The sequence below is a fragment of the Taeniopygia guttata genome, chromosome 20 (genome assembly GCF_048771995.1).
Source record: "Taeniopygia guttata chromosome 20, bTaeGut7.mat, whole genome shotgun sequence".
Lineage (NCBI taxonomy): Eukaryota > Metazoa > Chordata > Aves > Passeriformes > Estrildidae > Taeniopygia > Taeniopygia guttata.
The window spans coordinates 12,682,313-12,700,701 of record NC_133045.1 but is presented as its reverse complement, the minus strand read 5'-3'; the positions used below and the strand labels follow the sequence as shown (position 1 = coordinate 12,700,701).

General features: G+C 46.0%; 1 protein-coding gene across 4 annotated transcripts in view; it reads right to left on the bottom strand.

The window, feature by feature from the left end:
* Nucleotides 1-3,515: 3,515 nt before the first annotated feature.
* Nucleotides 3,516-18,389, bottom strand: part of PMEPA1 (prostate transmembrane protein, androgen induced 1) — a 41,245-nt gene continuing 26,371 nt past the window's right edge. For 2 of the 4 annotated variants that reach the window (XM_030288475.4, XM_030288473.4), the window contains 3 exons: nt 12,154-12,308; nt 6,378-6,431; nt 5,394-6,287 (listed from right to left, as the gene is read on the bottom strand). In XM_030288475.4, coding sequence (XP_030144335.1) covers nt 5,721-6,287; nt 6,378-6,431; nt 12,154-12,308 — 776 coding nt within the window. In that variant the 3' untranslated portion in view covers nt 5,394-5,720. Of the gene's footprint in view, nt 6,288-6,377; nt 6,432-12,153; nt 12,309-18,389 lie in introns of all 4 variants that reach the window. The other 2 variants (XM_030288476.4, XM_030288474.4) reach the window with 2 other exon arrangements.

The window sequence follows — 18,389 nt, the reverse complement described above, 5'->3', positions numbered from 1 at the left end:
ATGTTCTCTCACTGACCACCAGCCTGGGGCTGTGTTGTAAATAACTGGGCAGGCAGAGCACCCCAGCATCCTGCTGAAGCCCACAGGAGCTCCTCGAGCCCAAATCAAAGGCAAGTGTCCACCACTTGCCCATCCCAAGCAGCTGGAGGAGCTGCTTGTCAAAGCCAGGGGCTACTTTTAACATTAACTTCTTTAACACTTTTAACTTTTTTTTTTAACCCTTTTAACTTTTTTAACAACTGCTGCCACCTGAAATAGAGGTTTGTGACCAGCCAGAGAGAAGGGCTGGGGAGACCAAGGGCTTGGGGCAGAGCTGGCAGCAAACCCCAGGGATTAATGATTTTAATGACTACACATCCCTTAGCCCCAGGGGGAAACCCGAGGTCTGGGTGAATCTACAGGACATCCATCCTTCAGACACAAAAGAAAACCCCCTGCAAACAGTCAAGTTTTCAATCACTTTAATGTGATCACTGCAATTTGACCACAGTTTCAGAAAGGAAAAAAAAAAAAAGGAAAAAAAAAGAAAAAGTCACACAAATTCTCTGTGCTTAGGATTTGAGTCAATCTGTGCAGTTCTTGTTGATTGACGTTATTCAAGTTAAGACCTTCTGACCATCAGTGACGCTCTCGCTGAAAGGCAGGACCGGGTGTTGGGCAGGGTGGTGCAAAGCAGGAGTGATTCTTCTGGGGCTGGAGCTGTGCCCCTGAACTGCTGCACAGGACAGAGCTGGACGGGCACACACACACACGGAGCACGCACCTGCACCAGGAGCCACCACAGCTCCACAGGGACAATACACAGCTGGGCCGTGCTTCAGAACGAGGAAGGGGGAACCCACACAAATATCCAAAACTGAGCAGATTCATTTTCCAACATTCCAGAAGAAAATTGAAATTACATTGTGTTGACAAACCCTGATTTTTTTTTTTTTTTTTTTTTTTGGGTAACAAAGCAAAAGGTGAAGGCAAATTTTCCAAAGTATTGTAAAATTTATTGTATAAGTATTGCAGCTTTTAGAATGACATATAATTGCCACTATCGGTTACTGGTACACAAGAAGCGTTTACAACAGATTTTTGTAAATTGGCATCAGAGTACATATTCATACTAAAACAGCAAAATATAGATAAGTACTGCATTGCATGTGCTGTCAATAGTTTACATAAGTTTAAATTGAACAGAACTCAAGATACAGGACTGCCTATAACAAACTCCAAAGCCAACACAATGCAACTGGAAGTTTAAGAAAATATTAATACAATGAAATGTGTCTATAAGGCAGGCAAATTAGGACTTTAATGTTGTCCTTCATGAGCTTCTATAGTACAGCAAAAATTTGAAGCGCAGTTTCTGGAAAACTTCTTTTTGTGTTTTTTCTTTTTGTAGCTTTGTGTTGTACACAGAAAATCTCTGAGCAGCTCAGAGACAGAAGAGATTAAAATTCATTCTGTTCTGGTCTAGCACTGTTAATGCTACACATCTGATTCAGTCTTTTCCCAATCCTTAGGAAAAACATTGGGCTTTGATTTTTAATTTTTTTTTTAAATATAGCAGTTAGTGCAATTTTATAATTCAATACACATACAAAAGGGTGATTCTCCAGAAAGCAATTGGATTTCCTTAGACCCCCCCTTAAGACAGAATGAATTTTGTAACACTTATGGAAACAACACGCTGGATTAGTAAAGCTGAGTCTCCAAACCGGTCTAACCAAGGGTTGTGAAGGGAACAAGTGTTTGACCAGAGACAGCCCCAAATGAAACCCATCCTTCCACCCCACCAGAATCAACACAGCCACGTTCCCACTGCAGGCCAGTGAGGTTTGGGGGCACTTTAGGGATGCTGTTTGCCGTACTGTAAGCTAAGAAACTCTGTAAGATCAACAACCCCTTTTAAAGCTAATGCGACTTAAAACTCCGAGCAAAAAGGCAGGCTAGGACATGAGGTTGCTAAGCATTAGCAATGCTTTGATTCTTCTGTATTTCTTTAAAAATAAATCACTTTTAAGGGGCCTGAATCTCTGTGCTGGCAGCTGCAGGACACTCTAGCACCGCTCTCCACTGAGCTGCACCAAGGCCAAAGGGAATGGGGCATCAGCAAGGGTGTGCAAAGCAAATTCCCTGCCTTGGTGGCAATTTGGGACGTGGAAATGGGGAGGAAATGGACCCCCGAGGCAAAAAGTAACATTAAATAGTGTAATAATAATAATAACAATAACAACAACAATAATAATAATTAAAAAAAAAGGAACAGACCATTATTTCTAGACACCCATTCAGAACTTGGAGTGGATCTGGGCCCCAGACCTGGTATCTGCACTTGAAATACACAGTTCTCAGGACTGCAAAGAGACAGAAGAAAGAGAAAAGGTAACAACTGAGCTCTGCTGAGGAGCTCCCACTGCCTGGGACCTGGGGCTCTCCTCACTGGAGCTGCAGCAGACCAGGGAAAGGTGGCAGCTTGGGGTTTGTGCATGGATGGGCTGAAAGGCATCATTTGCAACAGAAATTTGGTGTCGATGAGCCACCCCATTTCACACTCATTAAGCTCCCCAAACTAGAGAAAGAGGTAAATGAAACTGGACCCAGGAACTCAACAAACTGATCGCTCAACCACAGAGCTGGGTGTGACTGTTAGACAAATAAAAGCTCACACTGGGAGAGGACTGGGGAAGGAGGAAAAAAAAAAACAGGGGGAAAAGAGAATTGGTTGAAATTTTGAGGACTTTCAAGCATGAGAGCTGGGTTCAATTGCACTGCATCTTCAGACCCTCTCCCACTACCCCTCTGTGCCTATCCAGCCCCTGCCCACTTCCCTGACTTTTCCACGGGGTTTGGTGGCCGGGTGACACCCTGTGACAAAACAATCTCGTTTCTTAACAACCTCTCGTCCCCACACCACCTCTTTACTCACTGCTCAGTTTTAAACATGTGATGCGTATTCCACCCAAAATCTGCTGAGGTAACCGTATTTTTTTTAATAGCAAACAAAACTAGTTCAGATCACTGAACACACCCCCACCCCCCCAAAAAACAAAACAAAACAAAACAAAACACCCAACCCCAACAACACTATTCACACATTTTGGCTCAAGAGGGCAGTAGATATTATATTTCGCTTTCTCTTTTGGTTGGTATCTCATTTACAATATCCACCACAGATTCCTACCTCCCTGGGTAGGATAATGTGCATAAAACGTGTTCAAGTTCCCTAAGAACAGTCGGAGCAGAGCAGCGGCCAAGGGAGCAGCAGGTGTGGCCAGGCACGGGGAGCTGCTCCGGGAAAAAGGGACTGGAAAAGTGAATGCAAGGTCCAAAGGAGCAAGAGACCAGACGCTGGTTAATGCTAACGATGATTTTGTGTCCCCCTCTCTAATAAGGGAGGGTTACTGTTTGTTTAATAAGGCACTAAATAGACATGTTACATAAAGGAAAGATACACTGTAAAAACTCGTACAAATTCACCAGTTTTGTACCTTTCACGACAAACTAGATTTATTCCTTTGCATTACTTTATTTTTTGTGGCTTTTCTCTTTTTTTTTTTTTTTTTTTTTTCTTTTTAGGTCATCAAAATTTAGGTTATGTGACTGTAAAACTATGAAGATTTCAAGAACTGTGAAAAAGCAGTCTGAAGTATTGAGAAGGTACAGGACTAGTTCTAGGCAGAAATAAAAACAAAAAGCAAAAAGCAAAAAAAAATAATGATCAAACTTCAAGTTCAGCTATTCATCATCTTCTTTAAAATATATATAAATATTGTTCAAATGGTCAGAACTTCAAAACCGTTCTCATGGTTATGTTTTTTTTTTCTTTTTCAAGTAATAAAAAAGTTGCTTAAAAACAATAGTTATTGCCTTTATATCTTTCATTTATGTCACTCTACTAGATAGCATCCTGCAGGAAATCAAATCACACCCCCTTGTAAAATCCTCGCTCTCTGTGGCTCCCTACCGACCCTTTCTCACGCTCGGAGAGACGGGACCCACGACGGGATTTTTCCCTTTTGCCTTCTCCCCCTCGCTCTCTCAGGTTTCCCACTCACTCACTCAGTCACCTACAGATTCACCACGAGGGTGAGGCCCCCACCAGACAGCGAGGTGACAGAAAATGTAAACAAGAGCAGAGCAAGACAAAGCGCTTCCGAAACCAAGAGGAATAAACCACGCGCGAATAAACCACACGCGACGGCAGGAGGGCAGCGGGACCTGGGGGGAGGACATCCTAGAGGAGGTAAGGGGGGTTGCTTCTAAAGCCTTAAGCATTGTTTTTGAAGCCTTTAATTAATACAACACAGGAGTAGATTCATTTCCATCTACTGTACCTGGTGCCTCTTTAGCTGGATAACAAACATAAAAAATAGCGACAACCAGGGACGGCGGCGCCACGGGACACGCCTGCGCCCGTTTATCCCAAATTGAGGTTTGGGAGGTTGAAACAAAATGAAAATGATGTTCACCACCACCACACTTTCCACCTCGTCCTTTCAAGGAGACATTTAAACCCAGCTGAAGGGCAGCCAGTGGGTGCGCTACCAGTTCCTCACACGGACTTCCACAACCACCGCTTTGGCTCCAACAGCGCCCTTCAGTTGAACATGGAAAGAAATAAACCAAAATACACTTTTGTTCCTTCAGACACAGAAGTTTATTCTCAACCCCCACCACCCTCCCCTCCAAAAAGTTAGAGGTTGTCCAAAAAAAAAAAAAAAAAAAAAAAAAAAAAATCAAGTAATTTTTGCCTGCTTCAGTCATTCCTGACTGCGGGAAGCAGGGAGTTTTCATTTTACCTTGTTACTCCAATAATCCTACCGGATGACAGACAGACACACACCAACTCCTCTTGCTTTGTAGGGAATGTATAAAAGCTGTGGCTGTCGGCGGCCACGCGCTGGGACTCTGGAAATTAAGGATTTGCATAAGCTGCAGTCTCGCTCACCGCTCCTCCCAGGGCTGGCATCTCCACTCCAGCGATCCTCCTCCCCTTCCAGCTACTTTGTTCTTCACTTCCACATAGATCCCTTAACAGGTTCATGGTAGACATGATAGAGGCTTTGACCAACACAAGCACTGACATATTTATATTAAAAAATAGTGCAAAATTTCAACATTTATATAAATAACTCTAAACCCCTGCTTTTGATTTTTTTTTGTTTTTTGTTTTTTTACAATGTAATACATGCTTTTTGAGTTGGCACTCAAAAAATTGCCATTTTTCTTCTAGTTCAGAAAACAACTTTTTTTTTTTTGAATAGGCCTCTTCTAATACAAAAATACTCCTGCTCCTTACACATACACTTTCTCTTATTTTTAATATATATTTATATATTTATATTGCAGATCTTTAAACAAAATGGTTTTTGTGCAAATATTTTGTTTTTAAAGATAAGTGAAATAATAAAAAAAAAAAAGCATTCACACACAGCCCAACTAGAAACAAACAAAAAAAAAGACTACAGTTGAATTTTTTTTCCTTTTTAAACGTCTAGACACAGCTCAATAAAGAAATGTTTTTGCAAGCTTGGTAGGCTTGTGCATTCAGACCAGACATAACAAGTAAATATTTATACACTGAGAGATGGGGAAGGGCGTATTTTTTTTTTCTTTGCTCATCTTCCTCAACTCTCTCTCTCTCCTTTTTCTTTTAATGAGAAGTGCAGAGTGTCTAATTTACTTTCTTGCCTTTTTTCTCTTTTCATTTTTCCTTTTTTTTTTTTTTTTTAAAAGGGATGCCCTTTTTGTTTCTCTTTCTCTTTGTTCCACGCCGTCGTCGTCGTCGTTGTCGTTGTGCTCTCAAGGCCATTGATCTGTGAGGGATGGAGTCTGCTGCCCTCCAAGATGGGGGGCATCCCGTTGCTGTTCTGCTGGTGCTGGTAGAAGGTGGAGCCGGGGTAGTGGCCGATCACCTCGCTGTAGGTGGGTGGTGGCCCCTCCATCCTGCCACTGCTGCCGTAGCAGGTGGCACTGATGCCAGAGTTACTGCTGGGGGGGCACGGCCCCCCGAACATGGAGTTATCTATCAAGTCACTGTCGAAGATGGTTCTGTTTGGGGGGGCCCGCACGGACTCCCTGTTGAGCTCCATCTGCTGCTCGGGGTCGCGCAGCTGCAGCGTGCAGGGTCCCTGGTAGGGCGGGGGCTCCTCGCCGTCCGACAGCGAGATGGTGGGCGGCAGGTCGATCTCGTGCTGCAGGTACGGGTACGTGGGCTGGAAGCGGTTGAAGCGGTCCCTCTGCAGGAAGGAGGGCACTGCCAGGCGCTCGCTGGGCCGCGGGGTGTAGATCTGCTGCTGGAAGGGAGAGCAGAGGAAAGAGGGTGAGAGGTGGCAGGGCGGCACGGCGGCACAGCGGGACGGGCACGGCGCCCGCGGCGCCCTCACCTCGGTTATGCCGGTCCCCGACACGGTGCTTTCCGAAGGCCACAGGCTTCCCTCCTGCGTGGGAAAGGAGAACAGAGGCCAGGGTGAGTGATGCCAGGGGTGTAAGCTCCTTCTGCAAACACCTTGTGCCAGGTGTCACCTAGAGAAGACACCGCCACCAACGTGTTCCTGCCCTGTCTGCACCGAGTCCAACCAGCATCTCCAGCTACGATACCGTGTGCTGGGCACACACGCTCAAGTGTTGCCACATCACCACTGAAACAGCCCTTCTGAGCAAAACCTCCCTCCCCTCGCACCTCAGTCTCCATTTAATGGACCGTTTGCAGAATGAATGATGAGAACACCACCACCAAACAGCCCTCTCCCATGTGCAGACTTCCCCCCTCCCACCCCCACACCCCCAGCAGGGTTCTTTCCCTGGTTCAAACATGCCAGAGGAGTATTTTTCCATTTGTGATCCATGAGCCGTGGGTGATTCACAAGACATCAAAAAATGCTCCATGAAATAATGACAAGATTAAAAAAAAAACAAAACAAAAACAAAACACAACAAGGAAAAAAACACCAAAAAAACAACCAAAAAAAACCTCCTCACACCCACATTCTGATGCTCACAACCATGGACATCATGGGAAAATAAAGATAATAAGTGAATAACCAAATGTTAAGCCTAATTTTGATTTGGCTAAAAAAAAACTAAAAAAAAAAACCAAAAGAAAAAAAAAACTCTGTAACAACAGGATGGTTTCAGCATATTTTTTCCCCAAAGAGTCAGTGGTCCTTAGCTTAAACAGACTGAGGGACTGAAGTGTAGAGGCTTTCTTACACTGCAAGCATCACCCTGTCCTGAGATCCAAACCTCAGTGCCAACAACCCCAAGGCATGGTGAAGCCACAATTCCCCCCAAACCCTGAGACTAGTTTACAATTCATGATCAAAACAAACAAACAAAGGTTCTTCCCATCTGCTGGTGATACTCTGAGCACGCACAGTTCACCCCAGACTTTTTTTGCCTTAGGAACTGCAATATTTAAATATTGCTAATATTCACATATAGCAACATCCCTCTGGCAGGCAGAGCTGGAGGAAAACAGCCAGAAGGCTTGTAATTATAACTTGGAACTTCCCAGTTCCTTGCAGGTGAATCTCCAGTTCTGGCACTAGTAAGGCAGGCACAGGCAGAAGTATTTAGCACCAGTGGGGAAAAAAAAAAAAAAACAAGCCAAGGGAAAAATAAACCCCTTTTTTCCCTTTAAGTGCTGCACTGAGAGGCTGGTCTGAGGAAACCACACACCTTCCTCCTATGAGAACTCCTATTTCTCTACCTGCCCCAAACACAGCACACCAGCACCACATTAAAATCTCCAGAGAAACAACGCATTATATCCCCCACCCTCCTGTTTTCTCATTTTTCCCCAATGCTGAAATGTATTTTCTCTTTGGCATAGGACCTGGTATCAGGTACAGAGAGAATCCATCAGGTTCTGGGATTTGAAGCTCAGCTCTGCACAAAAACCTCAAGGCAGGGTTGGTGCCAGTGCAAGGAAAACAGTGATTTAAATGGAAATGAGACTGCCCAGAGTCTTCCCTCTTCTCCATGGCTTTTTCAGGAGCACCTCCTTGGAGCAGAGGTGAAGAGCCACAATTCCAGCTGAGGAACGTGCTGGCTGAGCTGCAGCCCCATGGCCCTTCCCGAGCAAGACAACCACCCCTGCTTCATTCCAGACCTCGAGACTCCAACATGCAATTGTTTACACAGGCATCCACTGTTTGGTCTGGTCCATTTTACATGGATCTCTTGCCTGCAGGGAGAGTCTGCAGTCAAACTTCCCCTGGAGCCAAAAGATCCAAGAGGAACTGCATCTGCCACAGGACAAACCCTCCCCTCCAACCCTGTGCCCAGGCACTAACACCAAAGGGCCCAGGGAGGGTTTCCAGTGCCACCACAGGCGCTGCCAGCCTGTCACCTCATCCCAAAGGACTCCGAAGCAGTGGGCAGGAGCGGGAAGCACTCCCAAAATTGTGTTTGCTTTGCCGTGCCCCCGTGGCAGACTTCCTGAGCAGCGAGTACCCCGCTGCCTTCTGCTAGATGTTTTATATTTAACTTGGCAGTGGGCAGTGCCATGGCAATATCCCATCTGCTCCCCCCTTTCCTGGGAGTGATGTCAGCCAGCTCCCACGAGGGTGGCTGGTGAGATTCCTGGTGCTTCCCAGCCCTGCCAGGCTCAGCTGGGACATCCTGCCGTGGCAGGTGACGGACGGGGCTGCTGCACCCCAAACATGCCCTACCCCTAAGTGCCCACGCACCCAGAGCCTCAACAAGATCCTCCTGCCCATGTGTTTGGAATCAAAGCTCTGGCTCACACCCCATTCATCTGTTTGTACACATGAGGTCCAGGAATGATGCCCTGGGCAGCACATGGATGCAAGAGTAGCAAACCAGCAGAAACAGCATTAAAATGGGATGTACAGAGAGAGGAGGAGCAGACAGGAGACCTATTTTCTGTAGGAGCTGGATTTCTGCAGCCCTTACTAACCACCTCTCCCAGGACCACAGGCACCCAGTGCTCCCCAGCACCAACCCTGCCTGGCACACTATCACGAAACCCATCTGGGGAGCAGCTCAGCTCCCCTGAAAACTCCATAGCAAGATTAACAGAGCTGGAAATCAGTAGTCAGAGGAGGGCAAAGCCTAAGGGACAGGATACATCCCTGCTTTTAGCCTTTACTTTGGCCCCAGGATGGTTCCACGGCCTCACTGAGCCACGCACAACTGCAGGAGCAAGATCACTGCAGATCCTCAGCCTCTCCTCACCCACCTCTGATCTTCAGAATATTTAGGACTTGAATCCATCTCAACAATGAACAGCCTAGAAAGCCATAGGTTTCTGAAATGAAAGGTGAGATTCTACTGTGTGGTGAGCAACACAGCTGTAAAAGCCTCTGCAAGTATTGCAGGACTTGCTGCAGAACCTAAAATTACTTTTAAATGTCTTTTTAGACATCAATCTTCAACTTTTTTTAGAACTACTTGTTTTAGTGATGTCAGAGAATTTTCCCTGTAAGGCTGCATGGTGCAGATTAAGTCTCTGAACCTTCAGGAAGACTCATTTTCTATTTTGGGGGACAAAAAGGTACTTTTTCTTGGGGGAGTGGGATTTCACTGTTACAAAGGTGCAGAGAAAGTGCCATTTTAAAAGGAAAAAAAGTTATCAGTAGCATTTCTTAAATATTCTTAGTTCTATTAAATAAAAGGCACTTGTCATGAGGAGACAGGAGTTTAAGTACAGCAAGAATGGTAATGGAGAAACACATGAAATAATACAAAAACTGCTTGCCGGTGAGAGCCGCATTAAAAAACCCTTTAGGGAAATTAATTTCTCCTTCAGCTGTAATTTTTGAGCTGCAGCAACAAAAAAGGACAACTCCAGCAGACCCAGCAGCATCCTGACCATGGGATGAACTGCTTTAATATTTCAGCAGATGAAAAGCGCGAATGCAGCTCCAGTGCCCGTCTGCGGTCACGACACCAAAATAAAGTTTGGGATTTAAAAAGTTCAGTGCAAGTTTAATGGATTGCATCAACCAGCACCCAGCCCAGTGCTCCAGCCCTCCTTCAGACTGTTTTCCACTGACAGACATGAAAGGTGCTGCCTTTTAGGTCTTTATGATGCTGGATCCTCCTGTAACGAGCTCTGTCCCATCAGGAGGGTGCTGGGACCACAGGGAATCTCTGCTGCCACTCCATCAGTGCTGCATGCACAGGGCAGGAGATGGGGAACAACCATAAAGATGGGAAAAAAAAACCCCAAAAAATCCCAAAATTATACATTCCTATTTCTTTCCTTAGCTCCAAAAAACGTATTGAAGACTCCACATCCTCACTGGGGTTGAGCAGAGGCACAGAGGTCAAACACTGCTGAAAAGCCATTTAATCACTGATGTGTCTGAAGGCTGAATAAGTAACAGAGCCAAAAAATGGCTGGAAATTTTGGCTTAGTAAAATTTAAAATAGAAAAAAAAACAATTAAAGGGGAAAAAGGAATTGTTTTTTAAAGAGTCAATTTTTCATTCATTTGAAATTTTTGGTCAATCTCCATGTGATTTTCTCTTTTATTTCCATGTTAGCCTTCTGAACTCTTTTTAAAGAAAATAAAAAGCAGGCCACTTAAGAAAACAGAAATTACTGTATTAAAATAAAGAGGGCTTGAGCTGAACTTTGCTTTGAAAATGTAAAACGACACATTTGGCATGGTGCAGCTAAAACATTCTGGACATGATAATACAGTGAAAGAATCCGAAAATGGGAAAACAATGTTTCTGCTATTTTAAATAACTCATGTGCTCGGATGCCCACACTCTGCTGCTGCAATGTGTGCATGGGACCGTAAGAGGAACGTAAGATTTCTGGGTGGAGCTGGGATGTGTGTGGGGAGCTGGGCTCTGAGCCCCAAAGCAGGGAGGTGCCTGAGCCATCTCCACCCTCACACCAGCTGGTTTAACGTGGGATCAGGCATCCCGTGGGATCAGGCATTCCCAGCACTCCCATCCCGCTGCAGCGAGGACAGACCCCGAGCTGGGATCGCAGCCCAGAGCTCACAGCCCCCAGAACAAGAGGGGTTGATTGGGCTGGGGTTGGCACAGCTCTCCTTCCCAAGGGGCATCCCCCTCACAAAGCTGCCAAGAAGGGACCAAGAAGGGATCTCTGTCTGCTGTGTGTGGTGTGTGACAAAAACAGCCCTGGGCAGCCTGCAACTGCACTGAAGGCTTGCTTAGTGAAAGATCTTCGACATCCCTCTCAAAAAAAAAATAAAAAATAGAGGAAAGAAAATTGAAAAACAGAAGAAAAAACCCCCGAGCAATCTCCTTATTTGATCTTTTTCCTGCAGCAAGTACGGATTTGATTCAGGGGAGCACAGCCGCACACAGAGCAGCACACAGCAGCAGCGGTGTGTCCAGCCTGCCCTGGCAGCCTGCAGCAGTGACCTTGAGGGAGCCCTATTTAAAGTGCTCTAAGACCCTTCAGAGTGATGCTAAAAAGGAGAAGTATATGTACAAGATATTCCTGCACTGAAGACAACGCCACGGAGGCAGCAGTGAACAGTACATGCTCACCCTCCAAGAAAATGTGATGCCTTTTCTCTATACATCCTTCTAAGTCTCTCTGAGCATTTGAGGAAACTGCATGAAACAATATCTGCCTTGAGGCTGGCAAGGCTTCCCCTCAAATCCCTGTCAGAGGTACAATTCACACATTTCTCCTCGGGCTTTTATGAAGCTGGGAGCCTGGGTTACAGAGAGTCTCTTGCACATCCCCTTGGAGAGATCTCTGCTTGTTTGGCTGACAAGTGATTTCTGCCTCTTCCACCACAGCAATGGCAGCAGCGCTGGTGAAAACTGCAGCAAGTCACTCAGGATTTCCTGCTCTCTGCAGGGCAGGCAGGAAGTTTTTGTATAGCCACTTGAGACTCTAACTGGAGCCAAAGACCTGGATAGTTTGGGACTGCTAAACCAAGGTATGTGAACCCCAACGAGCTGGGGGTGGTGGTTTCAGGAACAGGACATGCCAAGAACAGCCTTGTGCAGTCACTTTACTAATGTAAAATCCAAACTGCAAAACTCAGGGCAAAGTCAGAGGCTATGGCTGTCCATACATTAGCACACACAGCATCCTAAAGAGCCAGAGGCACCCCTAAAATGCCCCCTCACCCCCAAAACAGAGACAGATGATGCCATAGCCTGGCATGTGAGGCTGGAAGAGCAGGGTGTGACTTACTGAGGAGAGGTTCTCGTCTCGCCGCCTGCCCTGGCTGTGCCGGCTGATGAAGGATCGCGCAGAGAGTTTGTAGTGGTTCAGCAGACACGTGATCACCACCACCATCACCATCATCACCACCACGATTATGATTATCTGTACAAACTCCAACTCCGCTGCAAGAGAGACAGACAGATTTTGAGCCATCAGGAACAGCAGCAGGTAACTGAGCACAAGAACAACTGAAGTGGCTGAGACACCGCTGACAACACTGCACCCTTCCTGTTACAGCTCTGTGTGCCCTGAGCCCACAAAAACCTCATTCATTCACTTTATCAGCGTCACAGAAGAGCCTCCAGGAGGGATCTTTGCAGACAACTTATACTGCAGAGTGTTTCCTGGCTACAGCACAGACAGGACTTCCCAAAGACCTCTTGGGTGTCCCCAGTACTGGGCACAAAACCAGGAGCACCCCAGTGCCTCACGTGCCCCTCTTGGGGCTGCAGAGCCACGAGCCAACATAATTCATCCTAATGAAACAGTTCAGCTAAATGCAAGCTAAATTCCTGCAGTTCTCTTCTCATCACCGCTACTCCTTCCTGTGGGGAGGACAGGACTGAGCCCCTCTCAGCACAGCCCTGTGTCCCAGGGGTCACACAGTGGTGGCCCAGGGGACAGCAGAGCACAGCAGGCAGTGGCAGCCCCCGTTTCCAAGGCTGCCCACCCACCAGAGGAAGAGCTCCTGCTTTTGGGTGAGACACCAGATGGGTGCGATGCGTCTGCCACGGGGCCACATCCCACAGCTCCAGACAGCCCCCGGCTCAGGGCTCGGCCAGCTGACAGTGGCAGCTTGAGTGGCTTGAACTGGCAGAAAGGAAAACTGCCAAAACCCCTCCAAACAAACAAGAACAAGCAAACAACAGACTATCCTATCCGGTTAACTCTGCAGACACTTGGCAGGAGGCAGCGAGAAGTCGCTCCTAAAATTTCCTAAGGAAATAATTCCTCACACACCTCCCTGAGGCTAAGGAAAATTGAGTACTGGAGGCAAACATTGTGCTGGGTCATTATTTCCATGAATTTGCTGCCCAAGGAGAACATGCCATTCCCAAACTGCTCAGTCACTCCCCCCAGCCCCCAGGACTGGGCAGCAGCAACTCCAGTGCCCAGCATCAAGGAGGGGCCAGACAGCAAAATTCAATCATTCTGGGGATTTACAGCTTGTTTGCTTCTCAGCAGCAACAGCTATAAAATGGGAAAGCCATGCCCTAAGCTATCATGGATGCTGCCATCTATATTTAATCCATACAGACACACACATATATATCTGCAGACACACAGCAAGGCCCATCAGCTCTCAAAGGGTACCACTCATACCAGCTGGGGTGGCTTCTGCTGAGTCAGGCAAATTTACTAGGTTTTTTTTCTTTTTTCTTTTTCTTTTTTTTTTTTTATGGAAAGTTTTCTCCTGACAGGTGGCATTTGAGTGCCAGTAAAAGCAAATAAATGTCAAGAAAACAGTCCAGGTGGTGAGTGCTGCCAGTTACCTTGGAGCTCTTTCTGCTAAACAGCAGCTATTTCTGCCACTGCCCAAAATGCTCCACCAGCTCTGCCCACTGCCTGCAGAAAGCAGAATTATGCCTTGAAAGCAGGAGCCTTATCTGGCACTTTGAGCTGGATGGATGAGGGACTTTGAGCCCAGATCCTTCCAGCACCCCTAAAACGCAGCTGCCTCTACTCTGAAAGGTCACACATGGAGTGGGAAGAAAAGGATTAAAAGCCAAACATTGTACAGGAGTTTTGCCTTAAAAATGCTTTTTAGCTAGAATAAAAGGCAAGCTCTGGGTCTTTCACAGCAACCCCAACAAGCTGCCCAGTGCCACTGCAAGAGGAACAGCATAGAAGAAAACCACATTCCCATAAATCTGATCCAGCCCCAAAGCAGCACAGCTCATCTGTGGGACTCAAAAGCTGCCCCTGGTGCCCTGTGCTGGAGGAACTGACTGGAACAGGAGCTTCTGAGCAGAACCCAGACTGGCCACAGGCACACACACACCAAAACCTAAAGGGCTGGGAAAGGGGACGATGCAAAACCATTGGAAAAAAGGCACAAGGTCTCTTCCCATGTCACCCCCACTGTGCAGGGGTGTCCCTACACATCCCAAAGATATGTCCTGGTGCCAGCTGTAACCGAGCACTGACAGCATCCTCCTGTGCCTGCCCTCCCCATGGGCAGCAGAGCAGCCACCCAGCCTGGGTGCAGAGCTCATCCTTTGCACAAATCATTATGGAAAAGAAAAAATAAAGCAAAAACAAAAAAACGCAAATGTTTTTAAGAAGATGAGTCACTTCAGCCTCAAAATGCAGCATGTGCTTCGGCCATGGTAAGAAAACACAAGAAAAAGTATAAATGAAGCCGGTGATGGAAAACTTCCTTTTCTGTTAAAAGGGGTTATATTTCTAAAGAAAAACAAGGCCAAAGTAGTAATAAAGGACAAGAGAAGCCTTAAATGAACCAAATCTTGCTAAATTGGTCCTGATGCTTCAGTGACACAGGTGAAGTTCTGGCCCAGGAAACTCCTTCCCAGGTTGGGACACACAAGATGTGTCACTTACAAATGACCTAAACCAGCTTCCTGCACACACAGACACAGAACCAGCAGAGCCTGAAGAAGGAGTGGGAATTCCATCAGCATCTGGGACAACACACCAGTGTCTCATCCATCCCTCAGTGCTCTGGGACTGCTGTAACTGGGGATTACACCAAGAGGTAAAACAGGAAGGCACAGGATGATTACCAGAACAAAGGGGATGCTGCTTTCCAGCTGGGATGCTCCTCCTGCACCATCTCTATCCCAAGCCCAGGCTCTGAGGAGCAGCCCAGCCTTACCATGCCCAGGAGCAAACCCATCCTACTTTAATCTCAAGAACACTCAGGCTGCCCAGTCTGGCCTTTGGAAAAAAAAATAAAATAAAAGTCAAACAAAAAAGCCAAAAAAAACACAAAAAAAACCACAAAAAAACCCCCCACCAAAACCAAAAACCACCCAAAAAAACCAAATAAAACACAAAACAAAAAAAACCAAAAAAACCCCCACACACTCAATTTGTGCTTTTCATGTTTCAAGAGACTCATACCCACTCGAGGCACCAAAGTTTCTGCCAACTCTCTCTGTTTTAACTTGTCTTCATGGGCTTCTTTTCTGCAGAAAGGAAAACAAACCCAACACACTGGAAAGCTGGATATGCTCCGTAAGATTTTTATCCAAGCATCTCAGTCAAACTAATGAAGAAAGATCATTAAAAACCCAAAGTTTGAGTTAATATGCTATTATACAAGTGCAATTCAGCTGCTATGCTAATAAAAAGCCTTTGGGGAATGAAAAACAAGCCAAACTGCAAAGCACATAATTTATAATTCTACTGGTATTCTTAAAAACACACACACAACAAAACAAGAAAAAAAAATACTCAACACATTTTGTATTTGGCTTCCTAATCATTGTCACTTTTCAATTAGAAGAGACCTCATTCCATTTCTCTCTGTGATTTTCCCCAAGGGAAGTGTTATAAATGCACTAGGCTTTACAAGATGGGCATATTCCGCCTCCAAATGCAAAGCAAGGTCACACTAATTTAATTTTGCATAATTTTTATTCCAGAATACGTTTCAAACTAACAGGTTCAGACATCACATTTAAGTGACACAACCTGCTTTTCCGTATTTTCCGTCTAGACGCGGCAGCTCCGGGAGCCGGGCACCGTGCGTGCAACTGTTTTGCAACTCAGCATTTCCCCCCCAGATTCCCATCACCCCAAAACGGGGTATTCGTGACCAAGGAGAAGCGCTTGTCACGTCCCATTCCTCACGTTCACTGCTCGCTTGCCACTGCAACCACGCCTGGCCTTGAACAAGGACTTGGCAGTGGGTTATGGAGATGCATCAATGAGTGATGGGGACTCTGCTGCTTCCAAAGCCTGTGGACTCCACTCTCCTGTATTTGCCTTTGCTGCCCACCCTGCTGCCCAGTCACCAAACCATAAAGCTCTGAAGTGTCTCAAATGTATGGATTTATGTGTGGGCCACGCTGCAGACCTGCTCACAGGAGATGCTGCAGGAAGGTGCATCTGGGAGCTTCCTCGAGTCCTTACAAACAGAACACTGGCACCCACAGGTTCAAAATAATTTATATATTTACAAGGAGGGAGAGTGATTTGAGTCAATGGTGATGCTGGGAGCACCCTCACAGCCGTAAGGGAGGTGAGGCTGGGTTACACTTTAAATGCATTGCTTTGCCTTTTACAGCTACATTTCAGTTCATAAAATGCTTCCTATAAACTTTATTAACGCTCTTCCTTCCACACAGAGTATCTCTGCAGAAGACAAACTCTCCAAACCACCACAAGTATAGAAGAGAAAAAAAAACTTAAACCAAAACTTGTATTTTCTGCAATCATTCCAACACTCAGCTATTATTTACAGCTGGACAGAACAGCTTACAGGCAGGGTCTCAGCCAAGATGACCTGTGCTTTCAGCCAGGTATAACACACATCTGCAGGTCAAACTAGTCATCCCCAAGCTTCAATCACAATTTCTGTATGTACTGGGATTGTGCATCATGTGAGAAGTGATGAGAAGAAGTGAAATTACTCGAGAGATAATGGCTAAGATGAAGAAATGTAGAAATGTAGCTGTGCTAGCCATAACTCCTAAAGAAAGAAGTTTAAAAACCCTCACACTCTTAACACACTCACATAGTTACACATTCTTAACATGCTCACATGCTCTCTTACAAACTCACACACAGACTCTAACACATTCTTACACACACACATACTCTCCTTAAAGAGTGTTCTCCCTCTCAGAGGCTGCAGACAGCACAGAAGAGATGAAAGAACAAAGAACTTCAGATGGCAGATTACTCACCCTTTCTCATCTGCTAGGTCATCTCAGAAACAATCAGAGCAGGCAAAGTCATTACTGCACTATTTTTGTATTAGCATCTGCTACATTTATCTTCTAATACCTCCATAAAACCAGATACAAGGGCCCATCAGATTGTCAACAATTGTGTTTGTTTACAAGAGAGCGAGGGAAGATACAGAACATGATCTCAATATTGATAGTGCTGCTGCTGGCACTGACTGGCAGCACCTTAAGCTGCAGCAACACCGAGGCACCAAAGGAACTGGGATCAGGCCTGTGACAACAGCAGGACAGCTGGGAAGAGATCATTTTGGGCCTGCTTCACGCATCGTCAGTACAGTTAACAGCTAAACTTCATTTCTGGATTCAGCACAGTCAATTCTGATGCATTGAGCAGAAATGACACCGTGCGAGCCAGTGATGACAGGCTGAGATGGGGGCAGGATGGGGCAGAAAGGCAGGGAGCAAGTGAGTCTCAGAAAAGGAGCCAGTTGAAAATAAAACATTGCTGGAAAACAGGGAATAGGGCCTCAAGAAGTCTTGTTCACGGCACCAAGCCTTGAGCTGTAACTGTTTTTAATATGGTGCTTTTTCTTCAGATGTCACCCCAGGTAATCAAGCATCACATCCTCTGAGTCACTGGCAAATGATGGCCTCATCCCCCCACCCCCAGTTTTGTTAGTTTTAAAGGAAACAGCCACATTTCATGCTTAATAGTCACAGAAATATCAGACTGCTTGGATCTCAGAACATTTTTTAGTGCTTAAAAACCACAGCAACTGTCCTGGCCACACCACTGGGGCTGTTTTCACAAGGTGACCTTCCCCAGCTCACCCAGCTCGGTGGCAGCTGCCGGGAGTGGGACACACATCCACGGGCCACAGAGGCAGGATCAGCATGGCAGAACTCAGCTTTTACAGGGAAATGGCAAATGTGAGAGCTGGGGTCAGCAGCTCTGTCAGCCAGGACGCTTTGGGCTCCCAGCAGAGACCTGTCAGCCGGACACTTGTTTAGAGGAACTCCTGGAGACATGAAACAGCTCCCTCAGAGCAAACAGAACTAACAAGGTTCTTTGGGACACACTGACTCTCTGAAATCTTGCATATGCCAACCCCTTCTCTCTCTCTGTGCCTACTTCTCTCACCCTCCCCTTTTCCAGGATTTTTAGACAAGGCATTTCACACACAGTCAGGCTGATCCCAGCCTGCAGAGATGACTGGAAGGAGTACAAGGCTTTTGAAGTTACTCCCAAGGGTGAGAACAGATGAACTGGATTAAAAGAATAAAGTCATTTTGATTTTGGACTTAAAAGACAGGTAAATTTGCTTG